Source organism: Parambassis ranga, chromosome 2 (assembly GCF_900634625.1).
Source record: "Parambassis ranga chromosome 2, fParRan2.1, whole genome shotgun sequence".
Classification (NCBI taxonomy): domain Eukaryota; kingdom Metazoa; phylum Chordata; class Actinopteri; family Ambassidae; genus Parambassis; species Parambassis ranga.
In genome coordinates, this window is record NC_041023.1 from 27,152,163 (window position 1) to 27,178,153 (window position 25,991).

Genomic DNA, 25,991 nt, shown 5'->3' on the forward strand with positions numbered 1-25,991 from the left:
GTGTTGGAACACTACATCCTTTGTCTTGCAAAGGCAAACTGGATTCAGACACAAACACACAACACAAACAAAAACCTACACAATACATTTTATTATTATTATTATTATTATTATTAACAGAAAAGTACAGAGGAATTACCCACTGTTCTAGCAGTCACTCATATTTATGTTAAATATATTTATATATTTGGTCTAAATGAACGGGGAAAACAGTTCGGAAGTGCAATCAATTTGTTGTAAATGATGGAAACTGAAACACTGCCAACAGCTGTCGAGAGCGTCAGCTTCCTCCAAAATCTTTATCCTTTTAACTAAGATGATGTGACCTTGAAGTGCATTGACAGTTGACATTGATTTCCACTATGTCTGTCTCTGCTTTTGCAGCCCTCCCTTTGCTTAGTCTGGGGTTCTTTTAGCGACACACTGGTGCCACTAAAAGAGGCCATTAGTGATGCTTGGAGATGGCACATCATTGTTACTGGACCATTTAGTGGCGTGAGAGGTATGAGGTAGGAGTGACAGCAGTCAAGTGTGATAGTGTTTGTGTAGGGTGATCACTAAGGTGTTTCATTGAGATGCTTATAGCTGCAGAAATGCCAAAAGCAGCCAGTGAAGGGTTAACCCAACCTCTGCTACACTTCAACTTTCAGTCTCCTTGGATGTATATATGGATTAACTGAAAAATTCTGCTGCAGCTTCAGAACCTCTCTTAAGAAACATATGGGTGACATCATGAAGGGGTCATGCACTTTTATTAATGCAGCTCCAAAATAGAGCCAGTTAACCCATTCCACCCAAACCTATTTTTAAGGCCTCAGCTTGAAAATGACATGTCCATGATGAATAGAGTATATCTCAGCAACCACAAGATGTATTTGAATAATATAGATGTCATAATAAAGGGAACACCTTTGCTCAGATGTGTAAGTATTAGTTTGTATGCCTCTGTGTATGAACAACTTTTTTCCTTGTCTGTTGAAAATTTACACATTTACAATGAATATCTTTTTGAAATGATGCAGTTGCAGCACCAATATATCAAGCTGTAGCTAAGCATGTGGACATTATCTCTGCCAAGTTTCATTTCATTCTAATAAAGGGAAACAAAATTACAGACGGTTTAGTCCAACCTATGTAGACATCATTTTCAAGATAGCTGCCCTGTGCGTTATCACCAATGACCAGCCACATGGAAGAAAATGCATTGTGTGCTAAACGACCGTTGCCACATTCTACCCACAAAAAAGTCCTCCACAAACAAATCCTAATATTTTTAGTCTTGAATAAACACAGACATGTTGATCAGAACCAAGCATTTAATTCTCTCAAATATGACATTCATTGCAAATTCACAAGAGGAAAGACTGATTTTTATGTTATTCATGGTAAACTAGTGATTTTTTACTTTTACATTCTTTGGTAGCTAATTTACCGAATATTCATAATATAGCAAAACAAATGTAACAGTGTCAAGTGACAGAGTTGTGAGCTGAGATTTAGGTGCCATCACTGTGTGATGGCTTTCAGTGGAGCCAGGCTTTGCTTATATGAGAACATTTCTGCCATGCTAACTGAACATCTCCTCAGAAGAGACCATGAAGTAGGAAAGAAAACTTGAATTTTTGTATCTTGCCCTGCCATGAATTTATAGGAGCATAACTACAGAACAGAAAGTTAGCACTGTGGTGGGTTTGTAGGATGGATTAGGAGGAAGAGGGCTGAGTAATGTTCATGTAGTCAATAACACATTGGAAATAAAATGAACACCCAACAAGCTCCAGTTAAGCCGCTTTCAATTAAGAGACACTTAAATAGAGAAATAATTTCACTTCTTCTTGTCTCATCTTGTAATAACAAATACTTTACAGGCATTATTAGCAATGGATGCCCTCATTCTTAAATTAAGGAGTAGAGCTGAAATCTAATTAAAGTAACTGTGTAACAAAAAGGGAACACTCTAATGAGCATTACTACGGCACATTTCAAATAATGTAAATGGAACGCTCTCGTTTAGCTACCCTGTCCGCTCATTAGTAGCAACGCAAAGAAAAAAATAATGAGACAATAAAAGTAATCTGAACCATATTCCTAGCAGTTCAGATATTCTAATGAGGAATGCCACTTTAGAAATCATGAGCGGGTGTAGTGATGTACCTGCTGTTGCTAATGCCTTTGTAATATGCAGATGATATGTAGGCTCTCTCCCCGAGCCGGTGTGTGAGGTCATTTGGGCATCGGCACACATCAGTAAGTAAAAAGAGATGGAAGAAATATCTGTATAATTACTTTGCCTCCTATACATGCATTGTGATTCAAATTTGTAATTAAGAGACAAGAGGATACAGCATGGGTTAAAGAACATAGCATGGGGTTCTGGGTAATTACTAGCATCAATGACCTACGGCATTTTTAGGCTGCAGCTTTATGAATGAACACTGTCACAAAAGGCTAGGGTTGGGCGATATGTTAAAATTTGTGACTGACAGACTGCCCGTGGCCGTCATTCTACGACAATGGCCGATCAGATTGACTATTTAAAAAGACTCGGATCAGGATCTAAATTTGTAACCACAGAGGTGGAGCGCAAATGGAGCTAAGACAGGCAGGCAGTCCAGCAGCAGGCAGCACCTACCTGTCACTCCAAGTCCTCATATAACTAAAATGAATGAGTACACAGTTGTTACAACAAAAGGAAGTCTATAGGGATTGACTTGTTTGACTGCAGGATGAACTATAACACTTCTATATAGGCTTCATATCTCAGCCCCAGAGGTTACTACTTGTTGAAAACACAGGGTTCTACACTCTCAAGTAAGTTTGTACAGGTCTGTTGATTATCAAGAGATTATATTGAATAATGTGAATATTGAAGTTGACTTCTCAACTTAAGTGTCTCTTTACATTCATGGTGCAGAAAATTACCCGACGACTCAAACCAGAACTTATGCACTTTGTTTAATTGCTATGCTCACCTTAAACTTTCTTATGAACTACAGGTTCAACAATATACAGCAAATTATTAACTGAATCACAACTTGATACCTGCACAGCCACCACTTCAGAGAGTCTCTTATCCTTTAGAATTCTTTTACAAATTTAATCAGAACTTGACCTTGTGGTTAGAACCTTGCTGCTGTTGGAGATGATGGAACTAAGTACATAAAAAAGCCAATCTGAAATAATATCTTGACAACAGAGAGAGAGAGAGAGGGGGAAAAAAATTCACCATGGTTCATATAGCACACTGCTCCAGGCTTCTCAATGCCTATCAAGCATGACAATGACCCTGAACCTCTAGAGCTGCACAGCCTTTACATAGAGCAGGCTTGTTTTCTACAACGAGCCGACCACTGGGCCATTCCCTTGTTATATTTAAATGGCGCATGGCTTAGAGCAGATATATCCCAAGGCCACCAAATGCGGCCTTCTCTGAGTGCTGCAACTCTATTATCGAACAAACACAACCAATGCAGAGAGAGAGAGAGAGCAATGCCACAATCAACTCGAGACCCCATCACTGTCATAATGGTGATTTCAGTGGGGAGGACGCTGATGACTGCTTCAGCCAGCTCTAGTGAATGCCACTTAATAAAGGCAATGATTTGATTCCTCCCCCCAGCAGCAACATAAGTAGCCACACTCCAGAGCCTGCTTGCCATCTATCATCTTTGAATGGTGATAAGTGACAACAATATTCTGCTTTTCACATCCACAGAACCATGGCTGCAGCAAGTAAGGCTGCAGACATGGATGATTATCTAGACCTGCCACTGAAAATCATCAAACAATTACACATTTCCCTCGAGTCGCATGAGTTCACTCCCCCCCACCACTCCCACCCCAAGACTGGCTGACAAATCAATGATGATGATGGAAAGAGTAGAGAAAAAGGCAAGAGAGGGCTGACTGGGACAGAATGAGCCTGACTGTGGACACAATACAAATGAGAAAACAAGGCTACTCAATTGTTTCCTAAAGATTTCATAATACTGGTAAAGGACATGTTCAGTGACACAGACAAATACACCCAAATGTGTTTTCACAACGTGCTCTGCAGTGTTTACCACAGAGTTACATTCTATTTGTCACAGTCGCTCACAGGGACAGAGGGTGTGAGTCCAGGTAAGTGTGTGTGTGTGTGTATATAAAAGAAAGTACACCCACACATTCATGAATGAATTATTAAATAATACTTGTTCTTCTACCCTCACAGGCTCTTTCCCAACATGCCATTCTCTCCTTCTACATATCCTACAGTTATTACCTACTCTCTGCTGATGTATCCACAGCTGGAAACCAGGGCTATGAGCACTAATTATTTTTTAATTAATCTGTGATTGATCGATAGTTCATTTAAATTTTGTATGACTACTACTAAAAATTTTTTAATTAATCTAACATTTTAAATTATTTAGATTTATCTATCATTTAAATATCTACCTGGGTCTCTTAACCAGTTGATAAAAAGAACTTTCATTCATGCCATACATTCAAAAATTGAATTGTTTCGCTACTTCATGCATAAAACAATGATAATTGTTTTTAATTTTATTTTTCTCCTGATATCTGCAGACAGTATACTTAGAGCAGAGTAGAGTGAAATAAACTACTTTGAGGCAGTACGAAGGGTAACAACCTGTGAGCACTTGGAAACATCTTGCACATTATGATTGCAGTTTCCACTTCTAGCCATGATTGTGCTGTTTCCACAGAGGTGCAGGACTTTATATTGCAGTAAACACTACCAGGAGTGAAAAATCCTGCAAAACTGTTTGGATTAGAACAAAATTGATGTAAAGAAAATGGATTTCTTTTGTCTAGAAGAAAAAGCAGACATAAATCAGATGAAAACTAAAGTGTCTCAGATCTTAAGGTGAAGGCTCATTTCACTGGAAACTTCTCTCTTGTATGATGGATGAATGTGCTTGACGGTACATCTGGAGAGATGAGAAGATAAGGGCCTAATTAAGATACAAGCTAGCAGCTTGATAAACTAGTGTCATGATATCTGATGCTTTGGAAAGCATGTTTCAGCCCATTTCTCCTCTTGTTCCACTAATTAACAAGCAAGATCAAGACTCCATGAAATTACAGCCAACAAAAGCTGCTGCTTAACAAAAGAGATTTTGACAGTTTCTGGACAGCCTGAGTACATCATCATCAAATAATAATAATTACATCTGTCACAGAGACTATACATTGTGCAGTGTGGTGGATGACTCCAGAGAGGAAAACAACTAAAGAACTTAAGCATGAAATCTGTGACCCACCTACAACAATGCTCTCAGTGGTGGAAGAGCAGTGTTTATTTTAAACAGAGAATGCTAATTACAAACAGATGATGTACCGGAAATATGGTTTATCTGACAATTACAATCAATCAGAAGCACAAGTAATCTATGATGTAGTCCTTATGTCCTGTGAATTCCCTGAGGATCTATGCATCGCATGTGGTGATAATAATAATCAAGTTGGTGGAAAAACAATGAAATGTGTGCAAAGCTGAAAATGAACAAAAAACGTTGATGAATATTATACTGTTAGCCTCTCTCTTCCTCAACTTTCTCAGTATGTCCATTACCCACTTCTACCCAACAGTTTCACTAAATGATTTTGGTTGACCTTACATTGTGTTGTTCATTGCCACCATGTTTGTATTGTATTGTTTTAATCTGCAAAGTTGTTAAAATGATTGTGACCACAGCAGTCCTAGCGGTCAACAAGCAAAGAAACTCATGACTTTCTGTGGCTAAATATCCTGTTCCATGTGGCACTGTTGCACCGTTAACCAACCTCACTGCTGAGCTGTGCCTCTGAGCTGGGCCATGAGACTGTAAACAACTGACACCCGGCACACCAGCGTGTCCTTTGAAAGCACAAATGTAGCATTTCACCTCTGACTAAAAGGAGTTTGTAAATAAAGATGAATGAACCTTTGGTGATGTTACCTACATGTTTCCTAAAGAGTGGTGGTGAAGGTCTGTGTGGAGACTCTGGCTTTTAACAGCACCTAACACCACCTAATTTAATCTAAAAATCCACAAAGTGGTGAAGCGTGGTTGGAGCTAAGGTACGTAAAAAGGAAGCTTGAAGTAGGGCTACAGCCTTGGTCATGCTTGTAATCCTGGACAACTTTAGGCTTTATTATAAAACACTGTTTAAACCTGCCCCCAGAGGTAATTTAAGGGACTGCAGTTTTGACACTCCAGTACACACTACTGTAGACTGTTAGCACCAAACACAACAAGCAAACAGTAAGAAGTTAAAAAGAGAAATAGAGAAAAAGCGAAACAATATATGGGCTTTTATTTTAAACAACAACAAAAAAGTCTTACTGATCAATTCGCTGAGCGGGGAGTTGAAGTAATTCCTCTAGGTTATGGTTGTTGAACTCTGTCCGGCCTTCCTGTAATTTCTTGAAACGTCTAAATGCCTTGTTTTTCTTCAACTGGATCTGAAACAACACATGAGACAGATTTAATTAAAAATGAATGAATGGATATTTAGTTTATGCATTAATAGGATTTAGCTATGTGTTCTAATTTGTTTTTGATCACTCCATAAGAAAACTTCCTGACTCTGCTTTCACACTTGTTGTATATTCCTGGTCCTTCTAGTGAGCGGAGGCATGCAGCAGGAGTACAGGAGAAGAGGAGGACTTGTTAGGAATAATATCCGTTTCACATTAATATATATAACAGGCCTTTATTGATCATAAACTGGACACCATCACCGTCTTTCAATGTATGGTTACTCATCCAGACAACATCCAGGAAAGTGCAAACTGCTCAGTGCAGGGAATAACTTTGACTGGCACAGAGAGGCGAGTGGTCGGGCAGTGGGTAAGGAAGCGTTTGATTTGCTTTTGCTTTGCATTTCAGGGGAGCGCACATTTTATTATTAGCTGATCATGTTCATTTAACTGTGGGAAGACAAAATTTTGATTGTGATTATGCCAATGCATGCCAATGTGTCTTTGGGCACATCGGCATTGAACCCTGAGAACCCAGAGGCATCGAACCCTGTGTTGCTCCCAACGGTTGTACCATTGGTGTGTAAATGAGAGTGTGCTTGTGTGTGCGAAACGGTAAATGAGAAGTGTAAAGCACTTTGAGTGCCTTTGAGTAGGTATAAAAGTGTATATAAGTACCTTTATTTGAGGTAAGCAGTGCATCAATTATTATTAAAGTATTATACTTTTGTATTGGCCATTGGTTGCCCTGATTCCTAAAGATCAGCATCTACCATAGAAAAACTCACATAGGTTTGACACATCTAATGCATATGGAATTTATGATGGGCATAAATCCCTCATTTTCCACTTGTGTTATGGGGAGGTAGAGGGAAACATCGTCATTAAATATGGGTTTTCAAATCATGTCAGAATGAGTATGTGTCAACATTTGCATGACAAAAAGCTTTATCTTGTCATTCATGTCAATTGTCAAAATAAACATTGCAGCTCTATTTAAATAGACCCGCAGAGATCTCATCCATGTTTCACAGCTTTAAAAATATGACTGTATGCCACTTGACTTCAGATAGAGTGTGCACGGCTCACATACGGCTGCTTGTTATGCCTGTGGCAGCTAGAGACTGTCAGTTGTTAGGTGAGGAGTCAGTAAAATGATGGCGACAGTGTGAGAGGAATTAAGCAGAGAGTAGTTAGCGTCATAAAATACCTTACGATTAGATTTATTGATTAAGGATAAAAAGCTAGCTCTGCTGTTTTGTCTGCATAAGAACAAAAAGTGGATTCCGCGGTTCGGTTTGTATCACGGTTTTGATGTCACGTTTTTCGGTTCAGTTCAGTTTACATTGTTGAGGTTTTTCTACTTTTTTAACACTCTAGAATAGTTCAGCATAAAATATTTAGCCCTATCCAACATTTACCACATTTAAGAATCAGTCCTCTGAAGTTTAATTCTGTCACCACTTGTGTTAGTGATTCAGAGAGATGCTCCAGTGTTGCCAGCTCCTCAGTAAGACAAGTAGCTATTGGCTGTCCCAGTAATGCCTCCCTGCATTAAATGTCCTGAACCGAACCAAAAACACGCCCCGAACTGAGACACGTGGACTGAACTGTTCTGATTTTTTTCCTGAACCACCCCATGCCTACATGACATAGGACACTTTGCAAAAGACAGAACTGAGGTGAATAGATAGGCCAAAAGAAAATTAGACCTAATTTGCTATTTAGTCAATATCTGATACTAATATTTATACGTGCATACCCTAGTCCAAGCTAGCATTGCCTCCACAAACTGTTTTTTAGGGATGCACCGATTGTGAAATTCTGGGCCGATACCGATACCGATGTTTAACATAATAACTTGGCCGATGCCGATGTTTTTTCTTTTTGTTATTTATTCCTTCTTCTGTGCACAGAAACATACAAGTCTTTCAACTCTTCATCATACTATCCTTGAATGAGCACAAATTCAGACAAATTTATGACACAACCTTTAATGTCACCTTTTAATTGACATTTAAGATTCACATGTAAATTCTTTTCTTAAAAATTACTTTCAAAAACCCTCTTTTTTTTTTTTCTTGGACTGCTACCTAATCAATTAATAAATTGTACTTGAATTGCAAAACAAAATATGGTTTTAGCCTGATAAACAAAAACTTATTCAATAAGAAGATTTTTTATGGCCCAATAAAAATATTTTTGCAAAAAATAAAAACACATCAAGTATGAATAAAAATACAAAAAAATAAGTGGGAAATAAAATAAATTATGTTCTTCATACAATACAAAATACAAACATAAATAGGGCTACCTTTCACCTTGTGTACTTATGTACTCATAATACTCATATTAAAACATTACAGTGTTTCAGAACTCACAGGCTGGAACGTGGGGCATCTTTATAAAACAAAAAAAACAGTCCCATACAGCGGACTTCCTTTTCTGAACGTTAATGATACATAAGTCACCTGCTGTGTCTCTCGCCTACTTTTTAGTAAGATGCATGTTTTTCTTTACAAAGATAAGCATCTCTGCCTTTTTGCAGCAAAGTCTATTTCTCTTTTCATCCAAGACATGAGACACAGAGCTGAATAACCGCTCACTCTCCGTGCTGGTGCATGGCGCACAAAGGTATTTGCGTGCCATTTGTGCCACTTCTGGAAAGCGCAGGTGGTTATTTCTCCAATAGCCGAGTGCAGTCTCGCTTCTGGGAATAGGGGTCTCTGCCAAGAAAATATCCAGTTGTTGGGATACAGAAGTACTTGGCCTCTCTGGTCCGTTTTCCTCCAGAATCTCCTCAAACATATCATGCAGGGATGACCCTCCGTCGGCTCGTTGCCTCTTGAGCTGTGGGTGATATGCGCTCTCTCCATCGCGTGTGCCATCCTCGGCACCGGCAGCAGGCAACAGGTGCGCGTCAAGTATTGCTCGTGCGCGTTGTTTAACGTCCTCATCAAAGTAACGATCCTTGTATCTGGGATCCAATAAGGTAGCAATGCAGAACATTGGATCATTCTCGATTTGATCGAAGCGTTTATTTACAGCATCTAATAATGAGGCCTTTGTTGTTTTAACGCCGTGGTCTGTGTCAGCCTGCTTACTCAGAAGACGTCTCAGGGCGGTCACAGAGGGGATAACATCGGCAGCTGATGCCTCTGATGAGCTAACTTCTCTTGTCAATTGTTCAAACGGGGAGAGGAGTGTTATAAAGTTTTCAATTAATTGCCACTGATGCGCACTGAGAGTGGCCGGGAGGTCGTAGTCTGAGGCATATGTAGCAAGTGCGCGCTTTTGTTCCAGCAGGCTCTCCATCATATAAAAGGTACTGTTCCAACGAGTGGAAACATCTTGCTGGAGCCTTTTTGGTTTCATTCCCAACTGGATCTGCACAGCCTGAAGACGGGAATAGGCGAGGGGTGAGTGTTTAAAATGGCCTACAATTTTTCGGCAAATAGCCACGACATCTGTGATGCTGCGCTGGCTAAAAACACCGTCATGAATTGCCAGTTGCAGAGTGTGTGCCATGCAGCCAAAACTAGCCAGACCACTGTCCGTCATAGCTTTCGTCATATTCCTAGCATTATCTCTTACGACAGCATGCACTCTGGTTTTGTCGATTTTCCACGTCTGGAACATTTTCTCAAATGCTTCCGAGATGGCAGATGCTGAGTGGGTACCTTTAAACTCCTGGGAGTGTAACACTGCCTTTATCAAGTTGAAGTCCTTGTCAATCCACTGTGCCGTGAGGCTAAGCATGCTCACAGGGCTTACATCGGAACTCCATATATCAGTGGTAAAACTGATCGCAGCGATGTCACGAGCCAGTAGTTCATGAATGTGTGTGGCCACAATGTTGTGGATTTCGGGGAGACAGACCTCTGCAAAGTGACGTCGGCTAGGTAGCACGTAGCGTGGCTCCATAAACTTCATCAGACCCCGAAATCCCATGTCCTCCACTACAGAGAAAGGCTGGTCATCTAAAGCGATGAACTCCATCACCTTGTTTGTTATTTGTTTTGCTTTGGCGCTGTCTGGAGGCAACTGTTTGGCTTTCCCAAATGCTGTGTCAATTAAAGTCTGAGTCTTGCTGGCGGTGGGTTGTGCTTTCTTGGCGGCTTCATTTTTCCGTTTTTGGTCAGCTTGCAGGTAATCCCTGTACACCTCCTCGTGTCTGTTTTTCAAATGTCCAATGAGATTTGTTGTGTTAAATGACTTTCTTACCGTCCCCCCTCTTGAAATCTCAATAGAACACGTATTGCAAACCGCATAACGCGCATCTTTCTCCGAAACTGTAAAGTATTGCCACACGACCGCCATCTTCTATTACTCTACGGGGGAAAGTGCGCGGGCGCCACCTTCCGTCTCGGCAGAGATACATCTCCCAAAAATGAGGAGAAAACGGAGTTTCTCATGAGCACAGCGTTCATGCGACATGTAAAGTAACGTATAAACATCGGCCACTGCCATCGGCAATTGTCATCTTTATTTGCCGATGGCCGATGGCAGTTAACGGGGCAAACATCGGCCGATACCGATGCTTAGCCGATGCATCGGTGCATCCCTACTGTTTTTACATGACTAAAGCTCAAAATGTCTCCATACTTACCTGTGTTTGTTATTCTGACTGTCTGTTGAAGCTCAGGCGTGTCTAATGACAGGCTAACGACTATGAGACTACAGGGAAGTTGTGGTGGTGAGACTGGTTAAGAACCCTTTGTTCTTACTGGACAAGTGTGACTTGAGGTAAAACTTCTTGGGGGTGGATGTTAGTGCTGCATTGCATGAGGCTAAAAGATGTCCGAGTCCACCACCAAGCAGCAAAATTCTACAAGACCAATTGCCCTGCTTCAAGCTTTTGAACTGAATGACTTGGATGAATGAGAATCTTCATCTACATGTGTGTAATAAGATACAAGTGAACCAGATGTGTAAAATAATGAACTGCACTCTTCATAGACGTAATAATTGCAATTTCATTGCAGCTGGAATCTTATTATTGAGCAGAATTCCATTAAAAGTCAATTAGACTTACTCTCATTACGGCACTGAGCAGGTGATCACTGGTTCCCACATTAGTATAGCATGCCTCTTACAACAACTTGACAAAGGTCCAGTAACAAAAGGATTACACAGCTGGTGAAATACTACATAAAGCCATGACAAAACATTGCTCCTACCCCAAGTAATTTCCTGGCATTGTAGATGTTGTCCACATATGTCTTGTAGTGGTGTAAATGTAAACAGAACTGGTCAAAGCCTCGGCCCAGGTAGCCATTCTCCAAATGGACCAACAGAGATCTGCAAACAAAAAGAACATGTTGACAGAGATGGGTTTATTTCAAAGATTCAAAATGCTTTGAATTAGCTCTGTCTTAAAAAGATATAAGGCCACCTATGACAACTGGTCCTGCACCTTCTTATTTATCCAAGATTTTAACAGGTCCCTCGGTCCAGATACAAACAGTGGGGTGATCGTTCTTTTGCAGCGGCAGGTCCTAAACTCTGGAATAGCCTTCCCTTTGAGCTACGCACAATCACGGACCTGCCACTGTTTAAGGCCCAACTTAAGACCTACCTGTTCAGGATGGCTTTTAATACATCACTGTGACACTTTTATCCCTTTTTATGTTTTTAATTTTTTAGTGTGTCTTACTGATATTCTTTTATCTGTTTTATTGTTTCGTTACTGTTCTTAATTATGCACTTTGCTTTTAATTTTATTTTATGTGTAAAGCGCTTTGGGCAATCACCGGTTGTAGTAAAGGCACTTTATAAATAAAGGTTGATTGATTGAACCTATTCACACAACAATTAATAAATCTGAGCTAGCCTAATAAAAACAGTTCTTATCTTGTTCAAAGAATGTTTATCAAATCAAAAGATCACTCTGGGGGAAATATTGAAAAAAAAATAACTCTGTGTGCGCTAGGGTAAAACTAGGTGATCAGTTTATGTCGATGCCTTATGTCAAAACAGGCATGAATCTAAATATCAGGTTGCTTTTGTTTTATTAATATCTGCCATTAATTAAATCACTGTTAAATATTTCCTGGACAGCACCTCAGCTTGATGCTGTTACTGGGAAGACAAGCTGAACACCTCAGCAGTGGCATAGTCCCAAACATGCAGTTTGAAACTGTCCTAAAATCGCACATGAAGGAAAAGTAATTACTTGTGTAAAATGATTAAAAGACAAACTAGGAAACCAAGTCTGCCAACCAAAAAAAAATCAAAAAATTAGAATATATATATTGTCCTTATTTTTATTACCATACATGTTCAGAGGGCTGGTGGAAAAAGTAAGTGAAGCCTTGTTGAGCTGCATAAGACTGCAAGGGGTTACAAAGTCATCTCAAATACAGTACTTTAGGTATTCACCAGTTTACAGTTAAGCAAATAGGCTACAAATAGAGATGATTTCAACACTGGGGTCAGTGCGACTGGCCGATAATCGTTTAGACATGACACTATGACACACAGGGATGATGGTTGATGTCTTAAGGTATGTTGGAACAATGGCCTGAGACAGTGAGGTGTTCAAATGTCACACATTACCCCTGATGGAGATGTGGGGAGTTGAGGTGGGGGCGGGGGAAAGCTCTATGTCTGTTTTTCCGTTCACACTGGAGAAAGTCATTCCAGCTAGAGTAGGATTGTATCTGGATAGTCTTTAAGCTGGAGCTTAGACCTATTTTCAAATCTAGCTATCACACAAGAGTGTCCGCACTCAATCCGGCTTAATCCGGCTTGTTTGCGGTCCTCCAAACCACTAGGTGGCGCCTCATAATATACCGAGTCCATTAAGGCCGCGGTAGGACCGTGTGTGCGCATGTGTACGCGTCATGCGTTTTTTTGTCCCGTGCCGCACCCTGTGAACCGGAAGTAGCACATCGCTAGCCAGATTTGCTAGCCACATTTGCGTTCACACCTGAGCCACATTTGAGCCAATCCGGATCTAGCCTAATTGAAATCAAACCGGATACAGCCGGATTCGAGGTGTTCACACAAAAAAAAACCATCTGGATACATCTGGATGCGGCCCTAATCCCGCTTTAGCCAGATTTATTTCCCCAGTGTGAACGGGTAGGCCTTGTTACCATTAGGCCCCGTTCACACTGGAGAAAGTCATTCCAGCTAGAGTAGGATTGAGCCCAGACAGCCTTTAAGCTGGATGCGTTCGCCTATTTTCAAATCTGGCTAGCACACACTTGTGTCCGCACTCAATCCGGCTTCATCCAGTGTGTTTGCTGTCCTCCAAACCACTAGGTGGCGCCTTGTAATATACAGAGTCCGTTCAGGCTGCAGTAGGACCACGTGTGCGCACGCGTCGTGCGTTTTTTTGTCCCGTGTCACGCCCCGAACCGGAAGTAGCACATCGCTAACCGGAAGTAGCATGCCGTCCCGAATCCTGCTTGAGCCAAATTTTTCCCCCAGTGTGAACGGGGTATAAGAATGCAGAGGTACGTAGATGGAAAAAATAAACATGGCTGGGAACTGTCTCAGTAGATATTGGGGTTGATGTTATGGTTGCTTCTAAGGAGCAGTTTGTTTACATAAATGCATAAATACAAGCCTGCTCCCTTTCCCCTCTTCTATATCCACGTACTGGAGTCTGCTAAAAACTTCCACTGCATTTCCCTCAAAAGTTTCAGTCTGCCAAGCACTGTTTGAAGCTTAGATGACAAGATCAGCACCAAAAGCTCAATCCTGATATATTTTATATGTTAAAAAAGTCTGCTAGTACAGAGAACTATTGGATCACATTTTATGAGCAATTAATGCAGAAAACGGGGAAATTCAGGGTTCACATACTTTTTCTTGCCACTGTATACTGTTCAAACTATGGGTGTTGTGGTTGTGGATGTAAAGCAGTGACCAGATTGTGGGTACACTGCACTAATGTTTCAGCAAATTATTATATAATAGACTGGATAGCATGAGTGGGATGAGCTGCAAAAATTCATATATATTAATCATATATGAATTTCAAACTTATTTGCCTGATAAGTTTTCTATGATGAAATTTGCTGCTGCATTATAATATTTTAGCTTCCCACAACATGATTTCCTGATATTGAAAATGCATGCTCTGCCAATGAATGTAAAGCAAATGCTACCTAAACTACTGTCCGACCACATGCCTGTGGGCGTCAGTCACAGCTGTTCCCTGTACTGTGCAGCTTGAAGCTTCCTGGATGGGTAACAATACGTTAAGACAGTACTGCATCCGAGTAATGAGCTAATGAGCAAATGCAGCAGGTAATAGCCTGGTACATTCACAGTGAGTGGGCGTGAGTCTTAATTTTAAACCCGACGTTACTGTCGCATACTTTTTTTTCTGCATACACACACACACACACACACACACACATATATATATATATATATATATAGACAGCGCATCTGGCACAGAAAGCCACCCACTGCGAGCGGCAAGTGTTAACCGGACACAGAGGACAATGTCCGAACCTCATTCTCTGCATATTAACGAGCTTTATTCAGCCTTCTGAAAACATATATTTGTCTGCAAAGATTTCATTAGCCAGAATATAAAAGTAAAACTGTTCATTTCATTTTGCATTAAGTTTTGGTATAATTATTTTCCTTTTTACTCTAAAGGCATGCATGAAGTTTGGTGAATTGGGTGGGAGAATTTCATTTATGATGCAAAGAATTCTTCATTAGCAGGAAAGCAGGTGGTTGTAAAAGTTAGGTTTATATGCATTACAAATATTTCACCATGGCTTTTAATGAACTTTCTTCAATTCAGACAGGGTCAACTGCTTATTCTGCTATTTGTCAGCCCTTTAGTTTTGAACAGCCTCAGGGGTGCAAGAAGCCTTAGAAATATTAGGTAGTCAGTAGATACTTTAACTTTAAATTCCAACGTACATACACCAATTTACTGCCTGAGAGTGCACTGCTTCTCTGCCTCTATTAAAAGGAGCTCATATATGTGCATTACATAGTAAAGCCACATCTGAAGCGTCATTTTCAGCAAAGGCGTGCATGTTTAGAGAAAGTGCGGAGGTTGAGCAAAGTCCAGATGATCGCTTCCCAGCTAATGACTGTTTTAGCAGGCAAGGCTCTGTAGTGTTGTTTGAAGGCCTCTCCCTGTGGGTGACATATTTACTGGGACCCAGACAGTAGGTCTACCTTCAGGGCACCCTGGGCCACTTTGTAGTGAGAACAAGGCTGCTGAACTCAGGAACAAAACAAGTGGATCAAGGCAAAAGGCAAAGCAGTCGTTCAACCTGTCAGGCACATTACAGTAACATGGATGCAATTGGTTGGGGGTGTTGACACTTGTGAAGGAGCTTGTTATCCAAACTTAGAAGTACCACACACACACACACAGGGATGTACATACACAATTTTACCCTCTAATGATGTTCCCAGAGACTTCTGTTCGTACATGCTGTAAGAAGGAGCACTTTGCAGTTGAAGTTGATTTAAATAGATTTTAATGAAGTTGCGCGCCAAGGTAGGCTCTGTTCATAATCAGGAGATGCAGGAGCAGCCGAGAGGGTTCTAACGAGGGCAAAGGGCGGGAAAAACTGTGTTTCCTTTTTTCCCCCCTCTCTCTTTGCCAGAGGCTATTATGATAAATATGAAATTACAGATTACATTTTTATACTCTTCGCCGCAATTAAATTGTCTGGCCATCAGCAGCAAGATGTAGATAACATTAGCATTCTGTGTGTGTCACGTTCATTTACATTAATTCCAAGCAGTCGTGACGTCTTTGGTGAATACAACCTCAACCAAACAACTGAGCAAAAGACACCTTCACCTGAGGAACTGAAATACATTTTTAGCACAGCCTAGTCAGTGTGATTTCTGCTAAATTTCACTTGATCTGTAATTGGATATGAACTGGATATTGCGTTCAGTTTTCATTAGCCGTTTGTTCTTGCTGCTCTCTTGTTCAAGTCATTATTACAAATAAGACTTTGACCTGGCTAAATGAATTACTTAGTGGAAAAAATTCTTATTCTTATTTCTTATACAAAGACAATGAGGAACAGCAATAATTGCTGCTTTCAATGAACTGTACGAGGTGATCCATGCCATATTTATCACTACACCTTTGATCTAGCTCAAATTCTCATTATGACCCCCCTTTCTTTCATATCCGTTGTTGACACACTGAATATGCTGAGAGCAATTTAAAGTTGCTAATTTTTAGTTTGTCATAGATAATTGGATCCTTCCTGAATGCATTCATGAACAGAAAGGACAGCACAACATATCAATGTTCATGTGTTTATGTCTCCTTTCCTTGTATTACTGTCTATTATTGCAGTTTCACTCTGGAGTTGAGTTACTAAAGCCAGAAACATCAAATAAACACCTTCCAAATTAGTAACATTTCTGCAGATCCTTGGAGTAAAAGTAAATCATTCATTTACTATTCTAATCATTATTAAAAAATGTTCTAAATTCAATTATTGCGCCTCAGACCGAGCAGATATGGTTTCATTGCAAATGATCATTTCAACAGCAGCAGTTAACTCATATGTAGTGTAGCCAATTTCATACCGGTGATTAAATAAAATATAAAAAGAATACCCTGAATACATTACTAAATTAGAATCCTCCCACTTTTTTATTTTATGGGTAATTACAGCAGCATTGGATATTTTATTGATATGTCCACAGCTGAAGATATAATAAGAATATATATATAAGAATAAAATAAAAATGCTATAGAAGTAGAACTGTAATCAGACATAGCCTACCTTGTGGTTAATATTGCTATGAACATTCAGATGGCTGTGTCAGAGGGACAAGGATTACAGATGGTCAGCTGAGGTTAGGAGATCCTGTAACAAGCTTTCTGCAGTGGATATGGTGATTAATTAATTTATATGTTTCCTGCTCAGATCTCAAGATTGCACAGTTCAAACAAGACCAGTGTCACCTGACATGAAAATGATGCAAAAACCTATACTATTATCTGGTTGAAGGTACACAATTTAGAGACAAAACTATTAACTACCAGGGTCGATATTATTACGGTAGTCACTTTAAAAACTGTACTGCTTGTTTAACCACACTACTAAGAAGTACTTGAGAAAAATGAATGTAAATGCCTACAAAGCAGGAAAAGCATATACACATTTGTCAAAAAACTTCCATTATCAAGATGTTGAAAGTTAAACAGTGTAGATCAAGACTGGTAAGAAGTGAAAATTTTGGAAGGCTCTGAACTTATCAAAAATGTGTCTAAAGGGGCTAAAACAATTGCTAGGACACCTGTGAATTATTTAGCCAGGTCTGGAATTGAAGTGTCAGAGAAGACAGTCACTAAAGTCCTGCACAGGAATGAAATTCTAGATTGAAGAAAAACTCCACTTCTGCAGAAAAGACACTTCCAAGCCAGACAAAAGGGTGTATGAAACAGAGTCTAGAGTCTCCTTGGTCACAGAGATGTTGTCTTTGTGTGGAAAAAAGGAGAGGTGTATAACCCAAAGAACACACTTTCCACTGTCTAACATAATGGCAACAGTATAGTACTGTGGGGATGCACCAGTGAGTCTGGAACTGGGCATCTTGTCAGAGTGGAAGAAATTATGAAAAAAAGACCATTTAAATATCTTAAACCTAAAGCAGTCAGCCGCACAACTTGTGTTGTTTTCTCTCCAAGCATGACAACAATCCAAAGCATACTTCTCTTTAATTGAAGAACTACCCCAAGAGAACAAAGTGACAAGTGCCCATGTCAGCGAACCATCAAATCCAAAGGAGCTTGTGACAGAACAACAAGCTAAGTTTGCTAGCTACAGGTCTCGATTTAGGTCTTGTTGTGTAAGCAGGGATAGAGATTACCAATAAACTGGAGAGCAACAGGATGTTAGCATTCTGCAAAACATATAGTAGCCACTGCTTAGTCTGTAAGGCCTCCCGGTCATGTAATTCTGCTTCTGTGCCACAGCATCCATTTTATGGGTTCTGGAGCTTCAGTACAAACCTGTAGTAAACCTACACCAGGGTGACGATTTAAAAGCGAAAGATGACACATATATTTATGGGCAAAGCACGGCAGCAGTATGACTTGTTAAATATATAGGTATATAAAAAAGTGATGACTGACTAAGTTGTCAACGTACATCCTTGTGCAGAAAGATTGTCTTGTCTGCAAACTTTGTCATCTTCTTAAATAGTTGAACAATTTGTCATTATGTATTTTTTTTGTCAAAATGTCAACTACGGATTTCATTTGATTTCTTTTTAATAATTACTAGAAGAACTTACTCCCTAAACAGTGGTAGAATGTGAGGGAAACAAATTATCAATCAGTTGTGAGCAAGTGTTCCAGCACTGTCTCTCCATGGACCATTTTTTAAATGGAGAGCATGTACTATTGATTCAATAAGGGGGGTCATAATGAAGATGTATGGGAAGTGCGGAACTGTTTATCCAATATATCAGACTGCGTAATTCATATTTCAATCTTCATTGTAGCACTCTCAACAAGAAAGACTGTCAGTCTCAGGATGAGGGCCTGAGGGAAAACACACCACTCATTATTTAGTCTGGAAATGGAATTCCTAATCAAAGGTATTCAAACCACCGACTCAACAGTTACCATTCTGTGCAGCTTGATAACGAACTGTAGATGATTTGTCCAAGACTTCAGCCTGTAGACAAACCTGATAGATTCCTCAAATGGACTGTGCACAATGAAATCTGCAAAATGTCTTAAATAAGTACATAAGCTGATTGACAATATGGCATGTCAATAATAGTCATCTAAATATATAATACATATTAAATTTACGTTGAATAGAATGTTTTGGGGGAAGCAATTGATGTCACAAGGCGACCTAGACTTAGACACAGACTAAAAGAGTCAACTAAAATAATGAACATGAATCTAAAAAGCAAAATGGCTCATTAAATGTGTTTGTGTGCCATATCTTTCTGTTTTCTGTTCACCTGATCCGATTTACTCTATTTCTGGGAACCCAAAGAAAATGAAGTACCAAGTTTGAAGTTGGGTTGACATATGCAGGCTTAAAGTATTTCTTTGTTACATTTTAATATCAGCATTCTCATCTTTAGTGAGCCAAGAGAGCAGCGGGCAGCGACAAAAAGTTCACAAAGGTTACAGAGAGCAGCTAGTGCAGACAGACAGAAGTCTTTCTCCATCAGTTTCTTGCTTTTCTTTTTCTCTTGTCTTTAGTTCCTCAAACAATCCTCTTTGGTTTCTCTTTGCTGGCTTTGCAGCTGAGAGAATAACAAGCTACATAATGCCATATAACAGTTAGCTGTTGGTTAACTCTATCTTTGAGTGCTTATAGTAATGTACTCCTGACGCACAGCATAAAGCCTGCCAGGTGTCTGTTCTGACCTGAAACACGGTTATTCTGTAATATTATTACTATTTTGTAAGCCTTATTTTAAGGCAAAAAAGTAAGTAAGTAAACACACGCCCCTTTCTCTCGGAGCTCACCCCGAACCCACGCCTCCGATCACATGGACGCGCATTACCTGAAGACGAGCTGCGGTCTGTGACTTCGGCCATCATGCACATACCTCTCTGGTGCACGCAGAGCAGGAAGAGAGTGACAACCAGCCAATACTCCACACAGGGTCCACCCAGAGGATTGGCTGATGTTTTTAGTGTTTTATAGCTTCCACAGATGATTAATATTCTTCGTTTTAATGTGAAACTGCCGAACTTATTGGTTGCTATCGGATTGTAAAGAGAAGTTACACTAATTTAACAAAAAGTGCATCAGAATGAAATCTTCTACCCTACCTTTAAGTGATGCTATCTTCAACAACTACTGACCCACTACAATCAGATGATTTTGCATGTTTTTTCACATAAAACAGAATTTAGTCTAATATTTCTTTTTCAATTGTTGTTGTTGGGTCCTCTTTGTCTACCTTTAGGACCTGTGTTAAAATCGGCTGGTGTTTTGGATCATATTCATGCAGAAATGTAGAACATTCTAAAGGGTTCACAAACTTTCGAGCAGCACTGCATAACCCTATCAGTCTGATGTCTGAGCATGTGGTGAGATCAGCTTCTCTCTGCTGCATACTGAAAAGAGCACATTGGGGCCAAGGAGAGTTCATGACTTCCCTATGGTAACCATAATACCCCATAATTTCACTTATTACCTGTAGTGATTACATCTCACATTTGGTAATATATCTACCAGAGACAAGAACACAATAGCATTGACTCCTGCTAATGGTGAAGATAAAGACTGTATTGTGGTAAACTAAGGGCTTATCTGGACTGCATTATTATGTAGGAGACACATTCCTAATGCACTGATATTTTTAAATTATTCAGAGAATACTTACTGGTTTGCTGAATGAATGGCTTTAATTGAACTGAAGATGCCTTCTCTAATGTCCTGCCTCAGCGTTCCTTTGGCCTTCAAGATCTCCACAAAGAACTGTATGAAACAACACAGGAAGCCGTTAGGATCTTATTCCTCAGATTTTTTTCGTAAAAGCTAGAATTGGGTTTTTGAATAAGCATTTGGGATATAGAAAGAGATACATTCACAGCCGACACCTAAATTACTCGGTCAATGCTAAGGGCACAACACCTGAATGTGCAAAACCTGTAACATCTAATAGCAGGAAAAAAATACCAAGCCCACAGCCTCTGCTGCCCGGTTGAACATTGGCAAAGCTCATCCTAAACACTAATGCAGAGGGGCGCTGTTGTGCCACAACATGGACAAAGCGACAGCTGTGTTGGTTTCAAGTCATTTGAAGTGAAAATGGGATTAGCAAATTGAATGTGCATTAGGCTTAAAATGACTCCTAATTGGAGTGAACGGATGGAGGGTGAGTAATTGTGTAGAAATTAGGCTGCAGCAGCAGTTGAAAAAGTCTGTTCTCTCCACAGGGAGGAACAGTACCACAAATGCTACCTTGGGTACATGAATATGTACTGTAGGGCAAGACTACCTTTCTGTTTGAATGTACACACTAAGCTGGTATGAGTTTGTGGCAGTGATGGTGTAAATAGCCTTTGTTTGTTCTATTATTTCTTCATTTTATAATTTTGGTCAAACCCCTCTAATCTGGAAATATCTGCGGACACAAATTTTGGAAATTAGCAAATTGAGCAAAAATAATAAGTACAGAATAAAACAGTGAAATTGAAATTCACTGTATAATAAACTACATACAGTGATGACCAGTTCCAGATTTTGGCAGTAGCTTTGCTCTGTCTGCACCAATTCTTTGGCTGTTCGACTGCGCTTTCTCTCCCAGCGGTCCCTCTGCTCCTGGATACTGCACCCAGGGGGACCAGTTGGACAAAGTGAGAAACTCATGGTCACAGTGAAGAGAAGGACACTGAAAAAACAAACAAACAGCCAGTCAGGTCAGATTCATAGAAAGGCACAATCACATTGCAATATGATACTGGTTGTTGTCTGACTTTGTGCTGATCTGTGCCTAAATAAGCTCCATCACTTGACCTACACCAGTGTCATCTTCTTTGCATTAGCATAGCAAGTAACAAGAGAGTATAGCACTAGCAGTAATTAACCCCTGTGTTGTCCCTGGGGAGCCCTGCACTGTAAACAAAATTGCTAACCAAAGATTGCCATTTGCTGTACTTTACCAGCTATGTAAACAAGCAACTTTAAATTAGCTCAACAACCACACACAGACATGCATTACTCATTCATAAGTAATGGGCCATGTCAGGTGTATTCTCATGGTTACTACACAGACTCTATCCCTCCACTAAGCAAAAACATAAAAGTTCAGTAATGTGTGTGTACATTCTTATTTTCTTTAAATTCTTATTAATTTTTATCTGAAATGCCCACTGTTAGCCCTCTTTGTTTTGCCATTCCATTGCATTCAGTGTTTTAAACAACAGAATATTAGTCAGTATATCAAAACCTACTGTAATTAGCATTTATTTTTGACCCAAAGCTTTTTGTTTTTGACTCTTGTCTAAATGTGTTGGTTTACAGTGTGGCTCTGACCCTGTCTGACTGTTGTGTTATCCTGCTAGGGCAGTTTGTTTCTTTGCCCTTCTTTCAGGGGTTAGTTAATAGCCCTCAGATCGGTTTAAAGCGCTGCCCTGACTTGACTTTTATTGCTTGTTCGGAAAACTGCTCAAATTGGATGCATCTTAGCCTCTGGTTGGTTGTTTTGTAGCTTTGTAGCCCTGCTGTAAGTGTTGTTTTGCTATGCTCTGGCTGGTTGTGTCTTAAAGGTAGGGTAGGAGATTTTGAAAACTCAGTGAGTCAGCCAGATTTCAAAGGTAAACACACTCCCCGTTCTCTCGGAGTTCACCCCAAAGCCATGCCTCCCAACCAGTCTGTGACTTTGGCCATCATGCACGTACCTCTCTGGTGCGCGCAGAGCAGGAAGAGAGCAGCCAACCAGCCAACTCTACACGCAGGTGCGCCTCGTAGGATTGGCTGATGTTTTTAGCTTCCACAGATGATTAATATTCTTCGTTTTAAAGCGAAACTGCCGAACTAATCGGTTGCTATCGGATTGTAAAGAGAAGTTAATGGGGGTTTCTTAGCTCTGATTAGTTGGTTTTTAGTCAGTAACTCTGATTGGTTATTTATTAGACTTACTCTTATTGGCTGGTTTATAGACCTGCTCTGATTTGTTGTTTCATAGCCCTGCTGTGATTTTTTTCTAACACTACTTTGATCGACGATTTGATTGGTTTTGACAATGCCCTGAGTTATCTTTGACTTTGTCATTTATTCATATAAAACTGCCTTTTTCACCTCCCTCATATTGCGCAAAATTGTCTAGATCCAGACAGAGGCAACAGCTAATGACATTAAACCAAAACAATGATATCGCAGGCATTTGATGAAGAGGCTCCATATGAGGACTCTAGTAAACGGTGGACAGAGGAGACAGAGCAGCTCCGTATTTCCTTAGATATGATTCCCAATAAAGTTTGATCATTTGTTCTAAATCACATTGAATTTTAACAGTTACTTAAGTCTCCATACTGTATTTATTGTTTAACCTTAGGAGGCACACTTCAGTCTGTTTAAATGACTGTTGAATAATACTTTATTATATTAGTCTTCTTTTTAACCTATTTGAAATAAGACTTCATTTTGTTCTGTAATTGTTATTTTCATTTTAATACTGAGTGCACGTTATCAGAGTTGTTGTTTGCTGTTAAAATCTACTGACAGTTTTTGAGAGGTGACAGAGTAGGCTACCTGAAGTCATTTACACAGAAACATGCAAATTAGTGTCAATGTAAAAACAAAACGTGATAAAATCGTGATCGTGATTTTACCATTAAAGAATCGTTATTTTTAAACTAGAAGTGTCTTTTTTGTCCACAGGGTAGTATCAGTCGAAGCTGTTTTAGGTCGTCAACGTCGTAAACAACTTCCTCAAAACTTTTCAAACAACAAACTAACGTTTAGGATGAGCTGCTTCGCTTTACAAAAGTGCTGCATTGACCTGAAATACATATTTATGTGGCTTTTTATATGGCTTGTTCACGTATATAAAAGTACGAATGAGGCTTACCTTCAGGTAACGTTCCAAATTTAATCGTAGCGCTCTTTTCTAGTTGAGCTTCCTTCTTCCGGGTTGCAATGTTGACGCGCACGCCGATTGGCTGCTTCACACAGGATGCATCTTTCAGAAAGCGGAAGAGAACTGACGGAGGCAGCGGGGCGGACACACACACACACACACACACACACACACACACATTTTTTTCTTGTTATGACTGCAGTGTTCAGCTCAGTCTTATGTAATGTTTAATAATAAATACAGAGAATGATTAAAATGGTATTCATTATTGTTTGTGTGTGTTAAATGTTCATTAAAATGACTTTTAAAACAAAACTCTAAAGCTAGTTTTTGTCAGTCCTACCACTACAAAATGTAAGTCAGTCACCATAGACCTCTGTTTCAACTTTACAGCGAACATACTAAAACAACTGTATATGGGTGTTGCTATTTAATCAGCTCCATCATGACAACTGAAAACAAACTGATCGTGGAACCCAAAAGCAAACTCCCCCCCTTTTAAATTTTCTTATTTAATTTGTCCTGCTTTAATCTGCTGATAGGCTGATACTGTATTTAGTCCCTGAAGGGGGCCAGTGTTCTGGTAATCCAGTTTATTCAGTTTTTTTGTGTGGCTGCTAAATGTGGGCTGTAAGGAATAAACAATATAAATATAGCATAGCTACTTGACTTTTTTTTTAAAGTACAAATGAAATGTGTGAAGAAGTGGTGAGAGATGGTGCACTGGTTGATATGAAAGAGAATCCAGCTCAGCAGTTTGCCCCTCATTACAAGATAAAAGTGATGCCCTCAGTAATCAGGCCTTGACGCATGAAGCTGTAGCATGAAACCCATGAGGACGGAGGACTTTAAAGGGGGGAAAAAAAACATAGGATGCATTTTCTGGATTGCATTCCAGCCCGACAGAGCAGTGAGAACACTGACATCTAGTGCTTATCAAGGCCAAGTCCTGCTACCAGAGAGGACCCAAGTTAGGAGAAAGAAGACAACTGTACACATGAAGTGTCATAGAAATGAATACAATTCTATGGTTGCGTTCATTTTCTTTCAATTGGTATAAATTATTGTTTTACCCTGGTAAAAAATGGTAAAAAACTAATACTGTAGACTGTGACTACTGCTTTTCTATATCACCTGTGACAAGTGATACAACTGGACATATTTTAATATGGATATTTTTAGTATCCATGTTAAAAGAGTGACATAGTGACAACATGTCAATGCAAATTACTATGTTCTATAACAGTGTTTTACTTTCCAATGTTATGTTATATTATAACTAATCTAAAATGATAGTTTTAGAGTATATGATAGTATGTGATGAAATGCAAATATAATCAGTCATATTTTTTAAAAAAATGTCCATGTATTGAAAAACAGAGAGAACAAAATGCAGATTTTGACATAGGATTTATTAAAATAAAGCAAAGCTCAAAATGAAAATCAACACAAGAAACTTGAAATATTATAGCATAAAGGGGCTTGAGGTGGCGCTTTCACCTGGAGAGCAGGGTTTGATTCTGATCAGAGCAGTGAAGACGATATTGATATATTGAAGGTAATGTGATCATCTTAAGAGAGTGAGCAAAAAATTGCTGAAAGGATAAACTGTATGTTAAAGGGATTAATAAGATGTATGATCTTGATGGTCTTTTTATTGTTTTTTGTTGTTGTTTGTTTTATTGTTGTTATCAATTTTATTGTGTGGTTATTATAATAATTTTCCCTAAACAGACCAGTTCAAATTAGGCCTCTTTTACCTTGAGGCGATAGAGGCATGAGCCATGCTGGAGACCACAGACAAAGGATCCACTTTTTTCCCTTTTTTCACCTGAGGATAGGAAGAATAAAAGTAAAAGCGTCAATAATCTACACAAGTGTGGGAAACTCACCCAAGGTTCTGGAGCCCTTCGGTGTATTATTCATAGCATTTATTGCCAAAGGATTCATAATTGACCTCTGCCCTTTGTTTAAAAAAAACTTTATGATG

At 39.5% G+C, this 25,991-nt stretch overlaps 1 protein-coding gene across 2 annotated transcripts in view; it reads right to left on the reverse strand.

Moving 5' to 3' along the window:
* arhgef39 (Rho guanine nucleotide exchange factor (GEF) 39) overlaps positions 1-24,069 on the reverse strand; it is a 40,297-nt gene extending 16,228 nt beyond the window's left edge. For both annotated transcript variants that reach the window (XM_028398683.1, XM_028398677.1), the window contains exons 1-5: positions 23,993-24,069; positions 21,643-21,811; positions 20,801-20,895; positions 11,653-11,773; positions 6,336-6,454 (exon numbers count right to left, since the gene is read on the reverse strand). In XM_028398683.1, coding sequence (XP_028254484.1) covers positions 6,336-6,454; positions 11,653-11,773; positions 20,801-20,895; positions 21,643-21,789 — 482 coding nt within the window. In that variant the 5' untranslated portion in view covers positions 21,790-21,811; positions 23,993-24,069. The remainder of the gene's footprint in view (positions 1-6,335; positions 6,455-11,652; positions 11,774-20,800; positions 20,896-21,642; positions 21,812-23,992) is intronic.
* Positions 24,070-25,991: the final 1,922 nt, after the last annotated feature.